Genomic DNA, 19,453 nt, shown 5'->3' on the forward strand with positions numbered 1-19,453 from the left:
CCACAATTCCAAAAACATGCGGTATAGGGGAATTAGGTAGACTAAATTGTCCGTAGTGTATGTATGTAAATAAGTGTGTATAGATGTTTTCCAGTGATGGGTTGCAGCTGGAATGGCATCCGATTCGTAAAACATATGCTGGTGGTTCATTCCGCTGTGGCGACCCCAGATTAATAAGGGAACTAAGCTAAAAAAAGAAAATGTAATAAAAATATTTAGGAACAATAGCTTTTGATGTGGATGGTCCTTTTCTACTGGAGATGGGACTGTTTCCCAATAAACTAAATAAAATAGTTGTAAAAAACACGTAAATCAAAAACTTACATACAGTATACCGCAGGAATGCTATAACAAAATTTTGACGGTTTTAAAACCTTGACTTTTCCAAAGCACGGTAGAAACCAGTTATCATCCCATGCCTACCACACACATATCTTGTTTTAGTGTCTTTTATTTTCTTGTCACTGTACAACCAATCGCTTTACTGTATATTTTACATTAAGTACTTTTTTTTTTTTGTTTTTGGCATTTATGATTTATAGTTATACGTTTATGTTATAGTTAGCTATTCCATAGATACAGTATATAAAAGAGAAACCGAAAACTAGTGGCAGGTGGGAAATGCATTATGACTATACAATTACTCAAAAAAATTTTTTAAGGCAGTATGTTTCTAATTTTTAAAAAATTAGCTATATTCAGGGTAGAACTGTACGTTTTAATTAACTTAAAAAAAAAGACACATATGCCTTTATTCACAAATTTTTTACATTTCAAATTATTATATATCAGTATATGAAAGGTTTAGATGCAAAAACCTCTAAATGCCATCTGAAGTTTTCCTTTAAAATGAGCATGTTTATCAGGATCCTGTTTGTAAGTTCAGGAATATCACATTAATGGCAAAGAATAAGTGCTTTTCCTGGTCTTTAAAGTAAAAAAAACTCAACAAACAAAGGAGGCTGAGAAAAAGGTTCATTTTTTTTATGGTAATTTGAGATGGTACTTAGAAGTTTTTGCTCAACTCCTAATATGGTTTTCTGTAAGCAAGTAAACAAGATGATTTTCCACATAATTTAGAAACAAAAACTCTACAAGGCTACAAGGTCCAGTTCTCAAAAGTCTTGTGAACAAATATTGTGTTTTTTTTTTTAGTAACCATGCATAAACATTTCTTTCTCATAAACACAATCTGTATGCTGTCTACAGTGGTATTAACTTTAGACACTTATGTTTATAAGCAACTGAAAAAAGCACACATATCAGTGCACATCAGAACTTTTCCAGGCCTCACAAAACACCCACAGACCCCAAAGGGTTCAAACAAATCGATAAGTTAGAAATGAAGATATTTAGTTTGCATTTTGTCTTTCCTGTTTTCTCTCCTTCATCACAAATCACCTCAAGTCTGAAGTCCCTCTATGTGTATCTCTAGTGTTGTGTGACAAAATGATGAATCTCTTGCATTCACTCTCCTAGAACTCTAAACTCAATTTGTTACCAAAGCTTGTTAGCAGATTGACTCCTTTTCAGCAGTTTCTACCGCAACACTTCAAGACAACTCCAGACACATAGCCACCAAACCCTCTCTTTCTTTCTACAGAGATGACAAGAAAGACGCATTGAAGTTCTACACTGACCCCTCCTACTTCTTCATCCTCTGGAGAGAGAAAATGCTGCAAGCCACAGAGGACAAGCGAAAAGAAAAGAGAAGACAGAAGGTGTGTGTTTCGTATTCTTCTACTGTTCTTTCCACAGTCATATACCGCAAATGTAATTGTACCATAAACGTTGCTGCAAATGTTACTAGCATGATTATTATTGATCTTCTCGATGAGCGCTGGAACATCCCATCGCTTCCGTAACACCAGCAGGCCACCTGTAAAACTGATTTATGGCCTCTCCTCAAACCAGAAGACTGTATTCACATGCGAGAAGAGAGCAGAAAGAGACACGTCAGTGGACATGTCTTTAAAGGTGTGCATGAATAAGAGCTCTAACTCTCCCAGACTCTACCTTCTCTCCAGACCAGCGGCTCAGGCCAGACTCACTCAGACCAGACTAAGTCCCACTCCAGGCAGGCCCTTCTCAGAAGCCCCCTCCTGTCCTCCGTAAGACACCTGTATTTCTGTCAGTCCTTCTGTCTCCTCATCCGTCAATCCCTCACTATGCTGACTCCCGTTTCTGCATTCACTTTCTCTCCCGACAGTCTCTTCACTAGCATTTCTACTGAGTGTGTGCATGTGTATGTTTAATGCATTGCCTGAATGATCTAGAAAGCTTTCTTCGCAGCACTTTTCAGTGACTGATGCGGACACTTCGATCTGTGTGTGTGTGTGTGTGCGTGTGTGAGACTTTACTCTTTTTAGCTTCTCCCTTTCACCAAACGTGATTTTGTGATGAAACCCTGGGCTTTCTGCAACTGTGGGGTTTTCTTCTGTTTGACTCTCATTTTATTCCTCTCTCTCTGTCTCAGGAGCAGCAGAAACAGGTGGAGGATCCCAGCCGTGAGGTGAAGAAGGTTCGCAAGGCTCGCAATCGCAGACAGGAGTGGAATGTAATGGCGTATGATAAGGAGTTTCGCCCAGACGCCCGCTTCACGCCTTCTCCATACCATGGCATGTCATCTGAGGGCTCGCTGTCCCCAGACAACAGGTTGGTGGTCGCATTTACTTTGGCTTTTGGAAATCAATGAACATTAAAGTGAGCTGCCATTTAGAAAAGCTCACTACTGCCATCTGTTGACACTTTGAGATGCCAACATCTGCATTCAAACAGACATACAGTCGGGGAGTACTCAGCAATCTACTGTGCCCTATTTTATGCTGTTTTTTGTCTAATGGAGGTGTCACTGTTTCACAATTAAATTCCACAAAAACATAAATGTACATAATTTTAAGAAAGGTTTAGTGTGTCCTTTCATTCTGTGAAATCCACTGTAATTCAGTTTAATCAATCAAAATGATGGTGGTTCATTCGGCTGTAGCGACTCCTGATTAATAAAGGGACTAAACCAAAAAGAAAATGAATGAATGAATTAAAGTGATCAATAAAATGTAAGTTTAATTTATTTTAGGGATGCTCATTTCAGTTAATTTTGCCAACTGACAACCATCGCTTCTTAACCAAATATTAACCGTTAACTGGTCAGATTATTATTAAATTATTATTTAATTAAAAAATATTGATTTGTCTATTTTGTCTCTGACACATTAAATATTGCATTTTAAAATACTGATTTAATTTAACATGCAAACAAATTAACAACAGAGCATCTTCATACACCTGCAGTGTTTCCAACAGCATAGAAAAAAAGAATAAACTAAATAAAAAAATAAATAAATGAATAGTCATTCCTTAGATATGTTTCACTTACATGACAAATTTAGATTTCAAAACAAAAACACTGAGTGAATCTTTTTTAAGAACCTTCATAGGCTGTTTTGTTTCATTATATGTTTTTTTCTTCTGTCAAATAAAAATATCAAGCTACCTTAAATTGATGGCTCCACTGAAAATATGCATTTAATCAATGCAGCGCTGTTATTCCTATATCACAAACCTCTGTCAATTTTGAATAGAAGTCATTATTTTAAAGATTATGTCTTGAGCATCTGGTTTTACCTTAGAACTTGTGTGCTTTTATTTCCTCTCTCACTTGCGGTTCATGTGCGTGTGCTGCGCGTAATGAAAGATAAGGATGAGGCTCATATGTTGACTTTTAGTAAAGTACAGGCTACTAAAGCGTATTTGTTGTTTACATATGATATTGCATTAATTTGCATACATGTTTTATAAGCTACAAAATGAAAGCCTCAGTTTGGTGCGGAGTTATTCATTATGTGCAAAAATCAAGAATATCTTTGGATTTGTTTGATTCGTAGATTATGTAGGCTATTTTAGAAATGGATATTTTATATGAACTATTAATAACTGTCATTTTCCAAATGGAAAAAGGGTTGATTTATTGGTTGTATACTAAATCATCACAACTATAGCCTATTTGCTGTGTTTATGATGGAGAGAAAATCCAGACACTCCGACTTGCAGCCGGCTTGTTTCCAAAGCAGAGCACTTTTCAGAAAGTTTTATTTTGCGGCTTCTTTCTTTAATTGTGTAAATAAACAGAAGAGTTTATAATGCAGATCCAGGACAGAGTCAATCAGCATCAGCGCTGGTTTGGCATCAATTCGTCTGTGTCAAACTTTGACCGGCAATTTTCTTCTTTCATGTTGCTTCTTTGGCAAAATATGTCAGTAGGCACCTAGTTTACCCCTTTTTCCAGATTTATTATGAGTCCTCTGTGTCTCCAGAATGTGTGTGTAAAGTTTCAGCTCAAAACACCCATCAGATTATTCATTACCACACTTCAACGTCCAAGTGAGGCTGGCCTCAAAATGTGAGGGATTAGGATGCTATTTTAAAGTCAGGAAATTAAAAACAAAAGACTTATTGTCTTTAAATCACCCCAATATGACTGGTTAAACTATACCTACACTGTCCAAACAGCATCCAACAGATGATTTTTCAACATAGATGCCCTTTAACAAATATGCGTTGCACATTTATGCAGCCAATTAAAAAATTTAAATAAAATAAAATAATAATATTTTTTAATCGTTTAACTAATACCATTAATCGGTTAAAAACACACCCTTTCGGTAAATGGTGAATCGGTTATTATGAGCATCCCTAAATTCTTTTTTTTCCAGTCGAGTTTGTTTCCTAGCATGAATATGTTATGTTTTATGTATTAGAATGATTAAGAAAATATTCATGTTGGACTATAGAGCAGTTTTCCAGTATCTTATTGGTGTATATATGTTTGTTTGTCTATCTGTCTATCTGGAATATACTGTACACTACCGTTATAAAATTTTAGGTCAATAAGACTTTATTTAAAGTAGTTTTTATTTAGCAAAGGCAGTTTAAAATGGTCAGAAAATGTCTGCAAACAAATTCAATTGTTCAAAGGTAATACTAAAGCTGTAATTTTTACGCTCAAGGTTCCATAAAGATATTTTTCTTTTCTGTCTTCTTTTTCTCTCTCTCTCTCTCTCTCTCTCTCCCTCTCTCCCCTCTCTCCCTCTCTATATCTCTCTCTCTCTCTCTCTCTCTCTCCCTCTCTCCCTCTCTCTCTCTCTCTCTCTCTCTCTCTCCCTCTCTCCCTCTCTCCCTCTCTATATCTCTCTCTCTCTCTCCCTCTCTCCCTCTCTCCCTCTCTCCCTCTCTCTCTCTCTCTCTCTCTCTCTCTCTCTCTCTCTCTCTCTCTCTCTCTCTCTCGTTTTACCTGATCAGGTCGGTTGCGTCAGACATGGGTGAGCACTCTTACCCAGGCAGCCCGAGTCACCCGGCTCAGCAGATGGCAGTAAGCAGTGCCTATTCTGCTGCCGATGGTAAAGAACACCTCATGGCCCCCTCTCATGTCCAAACTCAGTCTCTGGACCGTGGCTACCGGCCTGCACCTTCCTCCGCTGCTCCACCTGGAAGACAGACTATTGGCCGAGTTCAGACCTCTCATGGTCAGCCAATCACAGACCCTGCTCTCAACGGGCCACGCCCACTACAGACTAAAGACTACAGGTCTGGTCATTTGAACACCTATTAAAGGGATAGTTCACCCAAAAATGAAAACGTACTCTACCAGTATTTGTTTCTTTTTTCAGTTTATTACAAGATATTTTGAAAATGGTAGCATTGACATCTATTGTAGGAAAGACAAATACAATGGAAATCAATGGCTACGGTTCTTCTAAATATCTTCTTCTGTGTTTAACAGAAGAAAGAAACTCAAACACGTTTGAAAGTTTTAGAGTAAATGATGACAGAATTTTCTTTTTGGGTGAACTGTTTCTTTGAGTATTTCTCTGTTTCCAGTATTTTAGTATTCTGTATGTCTTGTTTAAATATCTAATAGAAAGTTTCTGAAGCATGGTTTCCCATAAAGGTTGAGTTGACTCTTTATGATCTTAATTATTTACTTTAATTAATTATTTACTTAATTAGTTATATTAAGTACTAGGGTTAAAAAAAAAAGATAACCGTTGAGTGAACGAAAAGAATATTGCATTTGATCAATGATTTAATAATTTTATAAGAGTAGAATCCTGTATATTGAAATTGTATTTTAATTATTTTAATTCATTAATTTTTTTAATCAGATTATTTTTATTTTTTCATATCTATTACTCTGACTGATAAAATCCCCGAAACTCTATCTTGAACCCACCCCGAGAGGTTGTGTAATGCTGGTTTAAATACTCATTTCATTTACTTGCATATAATCTGGAAAATGTACGAAACATGTATAGGATTTTGTTTAAAATTAAACTACCAGCATGGTTATAGCCAAGCACATACAACAAAACTCAAGTACTTTTTACTGTACAGTATTTAAAAACTCAACATTTTAGATTTTATGTTATCCAAAGTCAGGGATATGCTGGGGATATTAAATCTCTTATCTTTATAAAATAACGGCCTCACGTTGTCGTAGAAGATAAAGTATTATGGTAACACTTTATTTTGATGGTCCATTTGAGTATTAGTAGATTGTCTGCTTAATATCTGTTGATTCTGCTCCTTCAACAGATATTTAACTTACTATAATCTAAGGAGAATTTAGTAATGTACTGAATATATATATATATATATATATATATATATATATATATATATATATATATATATATATATATATATATATATATATATATATATATATATATATATATATATATATATATATATATATATTCAGTACATTACTAAATACAATAATCACACACAAATAATGCTGGTCACACTTTATTTCGATGGTCTAGATGCAACAAATTTTCCTTAGATTATGAGTAGACTGTTAGGTTGGGGTTAGGATTAGTGTAAATTGACATGTACTTGCAAAGTTTCTTATAGTCAGTTAAATGTCTGTTGAAAGAGTGTGTTGAATATATATAGTTAAATACTTTAATGTGTAACTTTATAATATAGTATTTAATAACATTTTGAATTAGATTTTTTAGATTATCAGATTTAGGTAATTCTAGATTATTTTATTAATTTGGTTGTGTTATATATTATGTTTTGTATTATAGTATAACATATCTGCTTTTTAAACTAAATATGTTAGTACTTACATTTTATTTCAGTTTATTTTATTGTAGTATCATAATATTCAGTTGATTTTATTTAGATTATTTAAAGTTTAATTTCTAATTTTATTTACTTATTTTAAAAATATGATTTTAGTTTCATTTCAAACATTTGTTCAGTTTAGTTTTCTTTGTAATTTTTTGATAGTTTTTCATTTTAATTATATGTTTATATAGTTTGTGGTAATTTAATTTAATTTACTCTGAATGAAAATATGAGCTATTTCCTTTTTTTATTTATTTTTTTCTATTTTCTATTTTATATATATATATATATATATATAATATATATATATATATATATAAATATAAATTTATTTTATTTTTTTTTACCTTTAGTTAATCAGGTTTGCTGTCAAGAGTTGCCAGAATTGGTACTCTAATTATCGTTTTATTTCACTTAGGGTTTTTAATAGATTTATTTACCAATGCCAAACCTTGGTGCTCATCTCATAAGTTAGGTGTTTGATTATTTCCTCTCTCCATTTGTGTTCTCAGTGGTCAGCAGTCTCAGCATCGGGAGTATTTTGTTCCTCCAGCTCCTCCTCCACCACCTCCACTCATTCCCTCAGCCCAGACTGCCTTTGACAGTCCCACAGGCCCCTCCTCTGCTCCGGCCAGTGCCATGCCTTCTCTGTCCCAGACCTATAGCCAGTCTCCTCCGACTCCTGCTCTCCCTGCCTCCTATACCCCTTCCCCAACCCATCCTCCTCCCGCAGCCCCTCCACCACCTCCACCCGGGCCACCCGCACACCCTCACCCACACCCCATGCCAGCTGCCTCTGTGGAAGCGCCGGTTGTGCCCAGGAAGGGTCAGGTTCCTCTCATCCCTATGAGCGACGCTCGCAGCGACCTGCTGGCGGCCATCAGACGAGGTCAGAGAAAAACACATAGAAAGTCAGGTTTGAGTGTTGGAATAGATGGAGAGAAGAATGTGCCTTTTATTGTTGTTGTTTTATGATTAATACAATGAGAATTGGTCATAAGGTAAGGTAAAAATGTTCTTCTATAGTTGATCATTTGTTATAATATAATATAATATAATGAAATGTAATGTAATATAATAACATGACCAAAAATATGTGACTCTCCAGTTGTCTCCCTTCAATAATATTTTGCGGTTTAAAAATTACAACAATTACTAGAAATCCAAAGGTTTTCTATTAAAAATACAATTACAATTCCCTTTTTAGTGTAATTTTTTACAGCAAGATAAATAAGAACTCAGTTAACAATAATAGGATTGCAACACTAATAAAGACATTTATAAACAACATTTCTATGGTAACCTCGCGCATGTAAAATAAATAAAGGCTTTGTTTAAACCTGTATTATTGATAATAGTAATCTCAATGGCTCTTTAAAAAAAAAATTGAAAAAAAAAAGTATCAGAAATGGCTCTTTGCTGAAAAAAAGTGTCCTGACCCCTGATATAGCACTTTCATATGTGAGGGGTTATTTATTTATTTATTTATTTATTTATTTATTTATTTATTTATTTGATCGTGTATGGTCCAGCGCAGACTTTGCGAGGTTGCATACCCATGCACATCTCAAAAATGTAACTACACATGTTGCGAAGACTCATAACGAAAGCTCTGTGATGGGTCGGTTTGGTAGTGTTGACACGCGTGGGTGGCGTGGAGAGCCACGAGACAGCAGAGAGGGTATAAAAGATATCTATTTTAACTAAATAGTGTTTTTTTTACTTTTATTTCCTTTACTTTTCTACTTTTTAATTTAATTTAAATTTTTTTAATGAGGACACTTTTTTCTTGAGTATATATTATAGTATATATCATAGTGTATATATAGTGCTCAGCATAAATGAGTGCATTTTTAAAACGAATATTTGTAACCATTTTTCAGTGAATATAACCAATAATATTTGGTGAATTTAAAGAAAACTGTTTTATTAAACGGTTATATTCATTAAAATTAGACTTTGATCACCTAGTGCCTTTAGAAATAGAAATATAATACATTTTTTAATTCTAACAAGCTACTGTAAAAAAATGTGTCTATATATTCAGTTGAAGTCAGAATTATTAAACCCCCTGAATTATTAGCCCTCCTGTTTATTTTTTATTTTTCCACCAATTTCTGTTTAATGAAGAGATTTTTAAGCACATTTCTAAACATAATAGTTTTAATAACTCATTTCTAATAACTCATTTATTTTATCTTTGTCATGATGACAGTAAATAATATTTTACTAGATATTTTTCAAGACACTTCTATACAGCTTAAAGTGACATTTAAAGGCTTAACTAGGTTAATTGGGTTAACTAGGCAGGTTAGGGTAATTAAGCAAGTCATTGTAAAACACTGGTTTGTTCTGTAGACTATCGTGAGAAATAAATAGCTTAAAGGGCCTAATAATTTTGACCATAAATTGTTTTTTAAAAAATTAGAAACTGCTTTTATTATAGCCGAAATCAAACAAGACTTTCTCCAGAATAAAAAAATATTATCAGACATGCTGTGAAAATGTCCTTGCTCTGTTAAACATCATTTGGGAAATATTTAAAAAACAAAACAAATTCAAAGCGGGGCTAATAATTCTGACTTCAACTGTATATGTGGATGGATGGATGGATGGATGGATGGATGGATGGATGGATGGATGGATGGATGGATGGATGGATGGATGGATGGATGGATGGATGGATAGATGGATGGATGGATGGATAGATAGATAGATAGATAGATAGATAGATAGATAGATAGATAGATAGATAGATAGATGCTGAGCACTGTATGATCTTTATGTATTTAATATCAAATAATTAAATGTATACAATACAAATAGCATTTTTTTTTCAACTTTTTCCATTTTCAGCAAAAATATGCCTAAATAGAAGACTACTCCTAAATGTTTAACATGTATGATGGTGGAAATTTAATTTTCAGGTCTATGCTCAAAAATGATTAACCGGTCATAAATATAATTTAGTACCATAAGATCACACCACTTATAACACTGCTGAACTAAAATATTGTAGAATCATTTCATTTGAAAAATAATCAGGTACCTTTTAAATCTCTGGTTCTCACATTCCTATATTTTTTGTTCCTGATAGGGATCCAGCTGCGTAAAGTGCAGGAACAGAGGGAACAGGAAGCGAAAAAGGAGCCAGTCGGAAATGATGTGGCCACTATATTATCGCGTCGCATCGCAGTGGAGTACAGCGAATCTGATGAAGACTCGGAGCTGGACGAAAACGAGTGGTCAGACTGAGACAACAAATAACAGCATAGAGGAATAAAAAAAAAAAGAAGTAAGCGTTATACTGTAGGTTTCAGAGAACACAATTATCACAACTAATGTAGCATGCCGATTGTCTGTCTGCACTAATAAAATACGGGGGGAAAAGGGCTGCGTAACCACAAACTTTCCAATTTTAGATCATGCGTCTAAAATGGAAGCCTTGACAGTGAAGTTTAATGAGAGTTTTGACCCCATTGAACTACGTCTGTTAGAGATGGGCTCGTGTGCGCAGCTGAGACTATTCATCACTTTCTCACAGTGTGGTGATCCTACCATCTGTCCTCTCTCAATAACCTTACAACACGACCTTATAATTATATGACCAGTCAGCTGGATGATCATGCAATGCCAATTTTAGTCAGAAACGTATTTGAGGCAGATGTACTAAACATTTTTTTTATGTTCAAGACTACCGTTTTGACCTCTGGAATGCATGTTGTACCAAGCATCAAGCTGATTGTTGAAATTAAAATCGCAAGAGCAATATTCCTGAGCGATTTAATAAGGCAGAGCACAAATTCACAGTTAATGTTTACTCAAAATTTTGTAAATGAAGTTATTAATGTTTATGTTGGTAAGATCCCAGCTGGTTAAAGGAACACTCCACTTTTTTGCAAGTAGGCTAATTTTACAACTCCCCTAGAGTTGAGTGTTACTCTTTTTGAATCCGTTCATCTGATCTCCGGGGGTATTGGGAGCAATTTTAGCTTAGCTTAGCATATATAATTGAATCGAATTAGACCATTAGCATCTCGCTTAAAAAAGTTTTGATAATTTTTCTTTTTAAAGCGTGACACTTCTGTAGTTACATTGTGTACTAGGCCAATATGACTAGAAACTATACTCTCTCAATCTCCATAATACCATTGCGCCCAAAGTCTCTTTAAGGCAAGTCATTTCACTCAGCAGCCATCTTTGAAATGCCTTTCGGGCAGAATGCTCAGGCATTCTGTCTGAATAGGGAAACATTAAATTCTCCAAAAACTATTAGCCAAGCTTACAATTGCATTACATATTTGGAATCAACAATAAAATTAAACATCTGTCTCACAAGTTTTGTTTCTAAACATTCGAATCAAACAAAATTGGCATATTTTCAGGTTGCACAAGCTAATGCGCACTCGAAATAAACGAGATCACGACACCAACCTCCTTTCTGGCCGTTCCACACATTATTATCCTCTGGATAATGCTTCGCCTGATAGCACTGCTCTTCTGAAGTAATCCACAACTTGATCTTGATGACGAATCTCTTCCAGAAATGAAAGCGACTCTTTATTTGTGGGCATTTGAATAGTTGAATAGTCATGTGACGTGCGTTTGACAGGACTGACTGTACCTCACTTTTGTTTTTTACAGATTACAAAACCAGAAAACTTTTATTGTCAAGTGCACTAGGTTAATTTAAAAGCACCGATTTCAAGCTTCATCTGGATATGTTTCTTTTCTCTCTGAAGCAAGTATTCGATGAGATTCCACTGTGTTTGTTGACCACCAAACTGTCGTGAAATCAAGCGTCTGATCTGAGCTTCACCCCGGAGAAACGTCAGTCTATAGCAATCGATGATTGGCTCCTGTACTATTAGGCGGGGCTTCATTCGTCATATTGACCGTTACACTTTTCCTCATTCCAACCTATACGAGTGACATGTCTTGTGTATTCTATAGTCTTTGTTGCGCCTGCTGCAGTCATGGTACAGCAGCAAAGTTCCTAGATTATTACGCCAGAATAAGTATAGTGCCTATAAATAGTCATTTTGATTTTCTGTCTGTCTTAGTACACGATGTATCTACAAAAGAGTAAAGCATTATATAGGAGTATTATCACAACTTTTTGGTTGTTTTTGAACAAAATGCTAATGGTAGGGCTGGGTGATTAATCAAAAAAAAATATCGAAATCGACATTTAGAATCTATAATTAATCTAATTTTCTATGCACAATTTTATTGAATATTTTCCCTACTGTTTGTAGAGTCATGTGACCCCGCTCTGTTAAGGCTGATTTATACTGATTTTTATCGAGAGCACGCATATGGTCCAGCGCAGACTTCGTGCGGTTGCATATCCATGCACATCTCAAAAATGTAACTACATGTTGCGAAGACTCATATCGCAAGCTCTGTGATGGGTCGGTTTGGTAGCGTTGACACGCATGGGTGGCGCGGAGAGCCGCGAGACAGCAGAGAGCCGGTTGAAGCGAGTTTTTACAAGTGTGAAGTCCTGTGGAGGAGCTGTTTTGTGTTTACCTTATGATTAAAGTTGTTGCACGTCCGCCTGTTCTCTTACTGAGCGAGTTTAAGCTTCTTTTCCCCGTAAAGAAAGTCGGAAGTGTTATTTGCAGAGCAACACAAACAGCACGCTGAAGTATATCAATGCATGGCTGCCATCACTCGATGCAGATGTATAAATCAGCCTTTAAAGTCTGAGGCTGATTTATTCTTCTGCGGCCACTTTGCTGCCACAACTGATCTCTGGTCTAGTAAGATGATGGACCCATTCTTGAACCTTACTTTGCACTAAATTGACGATGATTGGAAGCTGCGCCAGAGATGCCTCGAGACGGCATATTTTCCATTACATTCAAATGATTATTAACATTAAAATATTTGTTTACAGAAGATACAAGAAATGCCCTGTTTAAAATATTATTTACAGGATATTAAAAAGTTATTTTATTTACAAGAGATATTGCTTATTTTTTACTTTTATTATGAAAAGCACTGAAAATAAATCATTTTGTATCCAAAAGTGCAAGTTATTTATTTTCACCTTTTTATAAGAAAAAGGTTTTAGGCAATGTGTGCTTTAATTTCAGTTGTTCAGTGTTGATGTTCAATAAATAATCATAGATAGTTGATAGTGTGTGTTTCCTTTAATTATTTTAAAATGAATAATGCACCCTTCATTCAAAAATCTCTCCCTTGTAATATGTGAGCATATATACAAAACCTGTCAGTGAACTATGAAGAGAAAAAAAAAAAAAAAAAAAAAAAAAAAATATATATATATATATATATATATATATATATATATATATATATATATATATATATATATATATATATATATATAAATATCATTAAGACAAAACATCATTAATCGTAATCAAATTAAAATGGTCAATTAATTGATATTTTGATTTTTAGGCCAAATCACCCAGCCCTAGCTAACGGTCTAATCTGATTCAGTGATCTATGCTAAGCTAAGCTAAAAATGCTCATGCCGGACCTGAAGATCATAATTAAAAATTGTAAAACTCTAGGGCAGTTGTAAAATGTGTTCCTTTAAACAACACAGGTGGACAATCTGAATTAAAAAATGAGTTTATCTACACTATATTTAAATTCTGTTCTGTATTTATATTGGGAATATCTATTTTCTGTATCTAAAGAAAGGTGGGGAGCTTTACATACATTATCTGTGATGCCATTTCCCCCAAATGTAATTAATTGAAAATTATTTAACCCATTTGGTTTGAAACTAGTTTTATGGCTTCGTTTGCTTTTCTTTCTGACTTCAAGTCAAGATTTTAAAGGACTTTAATGCTACATTGGTGTATTCTGAATCCACCAGTATTTTAAAGTCACAAGTTGTGATTGCTGCTACTCGTAGGCGATTACTGGGAAATGCAACTGCAAATGACCTTAGACAGCAGCAGAACTGGCTCTTCTTCATCTATAGGCTCATTAATGCTTTGTTTTGAGGTTCAAGTGGTGCTGTGTTAGTAGTTATGGATTGTATCTTTAATTGTGTCGGGATTTCACTCTTTTCTTTTTTTCAAGCATTGGGAAACAAAAGAAACTCTTTATTTTCGGTGTATTTTTGATTGGAAAAAAGTGGCAGTCTGTCCGCTAAAGCATCAAACCATTCACTTGTATTGTCAGTCTCTCACTGTCACCGCAGTAAACTTCACTGCATTTTAAGCAGATCACAATGAAGACCGTTTGACTTGGTAATCCATAAACACTAACAGAAATGAACCGTGTCTTCTGTAATGGATCAGCAGCTGGTTTGGAGTCATCTTGGGACTTAAGTTCCATTTGCAAGCGTTTTTATTTTGAATCATGTCGCATTTGAAATGCTAAATATGCTAATTTGTACAGAATAAGAGCACTTGAGTATTCCCGCTACTATTTTTTATTTATTTGCTTAAATGTGTCACTCACTGCACAAAGAGGGAGGCGAGTTTCAACGCTCCCTAATTAACAGCTTAACAGTCATGAGCTGTGTCGTTTAGCCTGTGTTTTGTATGTAAAGAATGGAGTCCTTTGTGTTTTAAACAATGTGATGTATAGAACTTTGTTAAAATGGCAGAACTTTGGTTTATATAGATAAGGAACAGTATGAGAATCAGTGTAACAAAAAAATTAATATATTGTAGGCAAATGCTGCATGCTTGTACTGACTGCCATTAAAGTGCTTCTTAAAACAATCCTCGGCGTGGTTTGAGATTCATTTAATGGGTTAACTTGGATGATCTGTGCTTCTTAAAATGTATTCATATATTCTAATTCTGTTACTAATAATACATTTTATATTGTTTAAAATTATTAAAAACTATTTACTGGATAAAAACTGATGGTTAGAGGAATAAAATATATTACAGTTACAATTAATTAGTGTTTGGCTCACAGCAAAAAGGTCGCTGGTTTGAGTCCTGGCTGAGCCATGTGCCATCTCTGTGTGGAGTTTGCATGTGTGAGTTTTCTCTTTCCTCCGAGTGCTCTGGTTTCCCCCACTGTCCAGAGACATGTACTATTGGTGAATAGGTAAGCAAAATTGAAAATTGGCCGTATTGTATGAGTTTGTGTGTAAACATGTTGTGTAAAACATGTGCCACAATAGTTGGCAGTTCATTACGCTGTGGCGGCCCCTGATAAATTAGAGACTTAAGACAAAGGAAAATGAATGAATAAGTTTCTGGCTGCACTGTGATCCATATATATATATATATATATATATATATATCCTTAGTTGAAATTCTGTTGCTTGTTTAAATTATTATCTTTCTATTTCTGAAGATGTTAGGTGAGCAAACTCTTATTTTAATGGATTTAACTGTTTAAATGTGCCAAAATATATTCATATATGGTGTTATTTATTTTTCCCAGAATATGTTCTATAATACAGGGAGGAAATATTTGGGTTTGCACACCCTAGGTCAGGGGTGTCCACACTCTGTCCTGGAGGGCCGGTGTCCTGGAGAGTTTAGCTCCAACCCTAATCAAACACACCTGAACCAACTAATCAAGCTCTTACTAGATATACTAGAAACTTCCTGGCAGGTGTGTTGAAGCAGGTTGGAAATAAACTCAGCAGGACTCCAGGACCGAGTTTGGACACCCCTGCCCTAGGTGGTAATGTGGCTGGGTGTGGATTATTTTCTAATAATTTAATGGACCAGGGTTAATTATTGTGCTTACACCATGTTTGCCACACCTAATTTTTAGTTTAGACATTTTATATAAAGACATTTGTCTGGTTGTTGTCCTCAAACAGCTCCTGTCTTTAGTACTAGTTTGTTACACATCCATCAGTTGTAGTTATTTATTCATTAATTTTCTTTTCTGCTTAGTCCCTTTATCAATCAGGGGTCGCCACAGCAGAATGAACTACCAACTAATCCAGCATATGTTTTACGCAACGGATGCTCTTCCAGCTGCAACCCAACACTGGGAAACACCCATACACACTTTTTCACATACATACACTACAGCCAATTTAGCTTTTTCAATTCACCTATACAGCATGTCTTTGGACTTGTGGGGGAAACTGGAACACCTGGAGAAACCCCATGCGAACACGGGGAGAACATCCAAACTCACAGAAATGCCAACTGACCCAGATGGGGCTCAAACCAGCGACCTTCAAGCTGTGAGACGAACGTGCTACCCACTGTGTCACCGTGACGCCCAGTAGTTATATAAAACTGTAATGTGATCAGACAAGCCTGCAGCTGGTTTAGCTGTGTGTTTATCTGAAAGTAATCACGCAGCTTAGACTGTTCTTCTGCTAGTTTTGTAGCACTGATCTAAAAGGTCAATTCTGTTTTCTTATCAGAACTAATGTCAAATCCGAGTATTTTGTATTTCTTATAATAACTTTTCTTATTTTTTCCTCTCATGCCTTGTTTACGGTGACAGAGAGAGCTTAACATGCTGCAATTTAAGAAAACACATGCAATTACAAAAAAAACGCCGGAAAATTATGAAAAGAAATTAATCTGCTGCAAATCCTCACAACACAAACACATTTTTTAAAAAGCCCTGCATTTTCTCACAGCCCAAACAAATTAATAAAATGTGCTGCATTTTCTCACACTTTCAAATAGCATGGAACACAACAGAAATGTTTCAAGGGCACCCTGAAATGTGACAGACGTTATCTTTAGGTCATCATTATTTAGGCTAATAAAATTGAAGATACGGGAATCAGGATGTTGAAATAAACAAACAAAAAACTCATTTTTCCTAGATCACATACAACTTCACTGAGCAAGAGTCGCAACCCAGCAGCATCCATCACTTTTTGGATCCACTTGAAACATTTCCATTGTGTTCCGTGCTATTTGAAGGTGTTGTGAGTTTAAATTTGTTTATTTGCTGACGTAAGCTCTCTCGACTACTTTACTTTTTTACCTATGTGCACTGAGATTTGTTATTTGATCTGTTATTTGGAAGATGTGTGCCAATACTAAAATGGAAATCCACTCCAGTAATGATTATGAAGCATGATGTTTTTAGACAAGTTTGGTCTCAATTGAGGCTATCAACTTAGTCCTAAAAGGTCTTCAAAAACTGCATTTTAGGCCTTAAGAAGTCTTAAATTCACTGAAATATTGTGTTAAATCATTTTAAGCAGGTCTTAATTTTCTTATGTCCATGTAAAGCTACCCAGTTGGGCTAACACCCATCTAATCACTAACATTCTCAATAAAAGTTATAACAAAAATGTATTTATTAACTCTATTTACCAATGTGGTTTAATTATCTTACTTACACTAACATTTTTTTTTTTTTATGTTTTTTAAGGTTTTAACTGGGTCATTAAAAAGTAATCCTTAGTGCTTAGCCTTGTGTAAGTCTGAAATTTTATTGGTAATGGTCTTAAAAGGTCTTAATGTCTTAAATTTGACTTGATAAAACCTGTAGAAACCCTGCAATAAGGGAAATCTACATTTTCTTCCATCGCCTTACCTTTAATCTCACAGCCTGTGCATTCTTTCCTAAAACTCTCTATTGATTTATGGATTGTATGCTTTAGTAGCCCTAGATCAGTTTACACGTGCTAGATCAGACTAATTCAGATGCAGGTACAGTCCTTCAGTACACTTACTACTTAGAAGTCTCCTTTGCTGCTGCATGGAACATCCATTTACAGTGTCTTCTCCAGTCTTTCCTTCATTTTACAGCTGTCGCCTCTCAGCAAAAAGGTCACTGGTTTGAGTCACAGCTGGGCCAGTTGCCATTTCTGTGTGGAGTTTGCATGTTCTCCCCATGTTCGTGTGAGTTTCTTCCCTCCGGGTGCTCCAGGTTCCCCCACAGTCCAGAGATGTGCTATTTGTGAATCGGTAAGCAAAATTGTCCGTAGTGTATTAGTTTGTGTGTATGAATGTGAGAGTGTAAGGGTGAAGGGCATCCGCTGTGTGAAACATATGGCGGAATAGTTGGTGGTTTATTGCTGTGGCGACCCCTGATAAATTAGGGACTTAAGCCTTACCTTTAATCTCACAGCCTGTGCATTCTTTCCTAAAACTTTATTGAATTATAGATTAAATGCTTTAGTAGCCCTAAATCACTTTACAAGTGCTAGATCACATTACTTCAGATGCAGGTACAGTGCTTCAGTACTCTTACCACTTAGAAGCCTCTTTTTCTGCTGCACGATCCTCTGCATTTACAGTACCTTCTCCCAACTTTTCTTCATTTTAGCTTTCTTCTTCTGCTTTCGCATCCCTCATTTATTGGCAGAGAACTGAGGGTGACTGGTGTCTTTTTCACCTGATCTTGACTTTTGAGGAAGGTCAGCTGTGTCTCCATCAACGTCGTGACTTCCAGCAGGAGCGATGATGTGTGTGAATCTGTGACGCATTTGCCTCCTGTTTCATTGTCTCCTTTAGCTATTGGTAGAGGTGCCAATTTAGGGTTTTTTTTAAACCGAGTGAGTGTGTTTACTGGAAAATGGTTTCAATCTCCACAGGGAATACAGGAAATGGTTATTGTCACTACATATTTGAGCAGGTCTATTTAAGCATGTTTGTGTGCATGTCTAATGAAGAAAGTTAAGGAGACTCACTATGATTCAGGGACAATTACGAGGCAAAACAGACAAGCTTGCAGTCATACGCCAGATGCACTAGCTTACAGCCAAGACTGTTGGTAATCTGTTTGCTTATGGCAAGCCATTTTAATATATGCTGCACGGCAGTGCTTAATTTGTAAATGACAGTTTTTTACAGACGCTAGGACACATTTCTCAATACTTAGGTCACTTTTGCAAAACTCTTCACACAATTCTCATAACTGACTTTCAGCTTAGCAAAGCAGTTAATTTCACATTCAAAATGCACTACAACTACCAAAACACTTTATTCAGATCTCAGATAAACTCATTCTTCCAAAACACTAGCAAAGGTCAGCCTGATCTCATGAGATAACGTAAGTATTTTACGTTTTGTCAGTTTAGTGGCTAATTTTTAATAGGAGGCGTGGCACCTAACCCCATCCCTAAACCCAACCGTCATTGGGGGATAAGCAAATCGTACTAAATTGTACAAATTAGATCGTACGATTTCATACGAATTAGCCACTAAATTAAAGTTACGAATTGCCGTGAGATTGTGTTGCAAAGGTTGACAGCTGACAAACACACTTATAACAATGACCTAAAAACACTAACAACATGTAGCATTACACAGTGTTTTCTTGTGTAAAACAAGGACACATCTCTGTTTATAATTGCAATGTATATTGTTTATAACTGCAACATATGTTACAGGAATGAATCAGACATGATGCAGAATTCGTCAAT

General features: G+C 35.5%; 1 protein-coding gene across 2 annotated transcripts in view; it reads left to right on the top strand.

Moving 5' to 3' along the window:
* The window catches only part of zgc:109889 (uncharacterized protein LOC553542 homolog), a 56,835-nt gene extending 43,466 nt beyond the window's left edge, over positions 1 to 13,369 (top strand). The window contains exons 5-10 of one of the 2 annotated variants that reach the window (XM_056461269.1): positions 1,604 to 1,721; positions 2,028 to 2,111; positions 2,477 to 2,655; positions 5,299 to 5,583; positions 7,650 to 8,026; positions 10,235 to 13,369. In XM_056461269.1, the coding sequence (XP_056317244.1) occupies positions 1,604 to 1,721; positions 2,028 to 2,111; positions 2,477 to 2,655; positions 5,299 to 5,583; positions 7,650 to 8,026; positions 10,235 to 10,392 (1,201 nt within the window). In that variant the 3' untranslated portion in view covers positions 10,393 to 13,369. The remainder of the gene's footprint in view (positions 1 to 1,603; positions 1,722 to 2,027; positions 2,112 to 2,476; positions 2,656 to 5,298; positions 5,584 to 7,649; positions 8,027 to 10,234) is intronic. The other variant, XM_056461270.1, reaches the window with a different exon arrangement.
* The last annotated feature ends 6,084 nt before the right edge of the window (positions 13,370 to 19,453 follow it).

Source organism: Danio aesculapii, chromosome 7 (genome assembly GCF_903798145.1).
Source record: "Danio aesculapii chromosome 7, fDanAes4.1, whole genome shotgun sequence".
Lineage (NCBI taxonomy): Eukaryota > Metazoa > Chordata > Actinopteri > Cypriniformes > Danionidae > Danio > Danio aesculapii.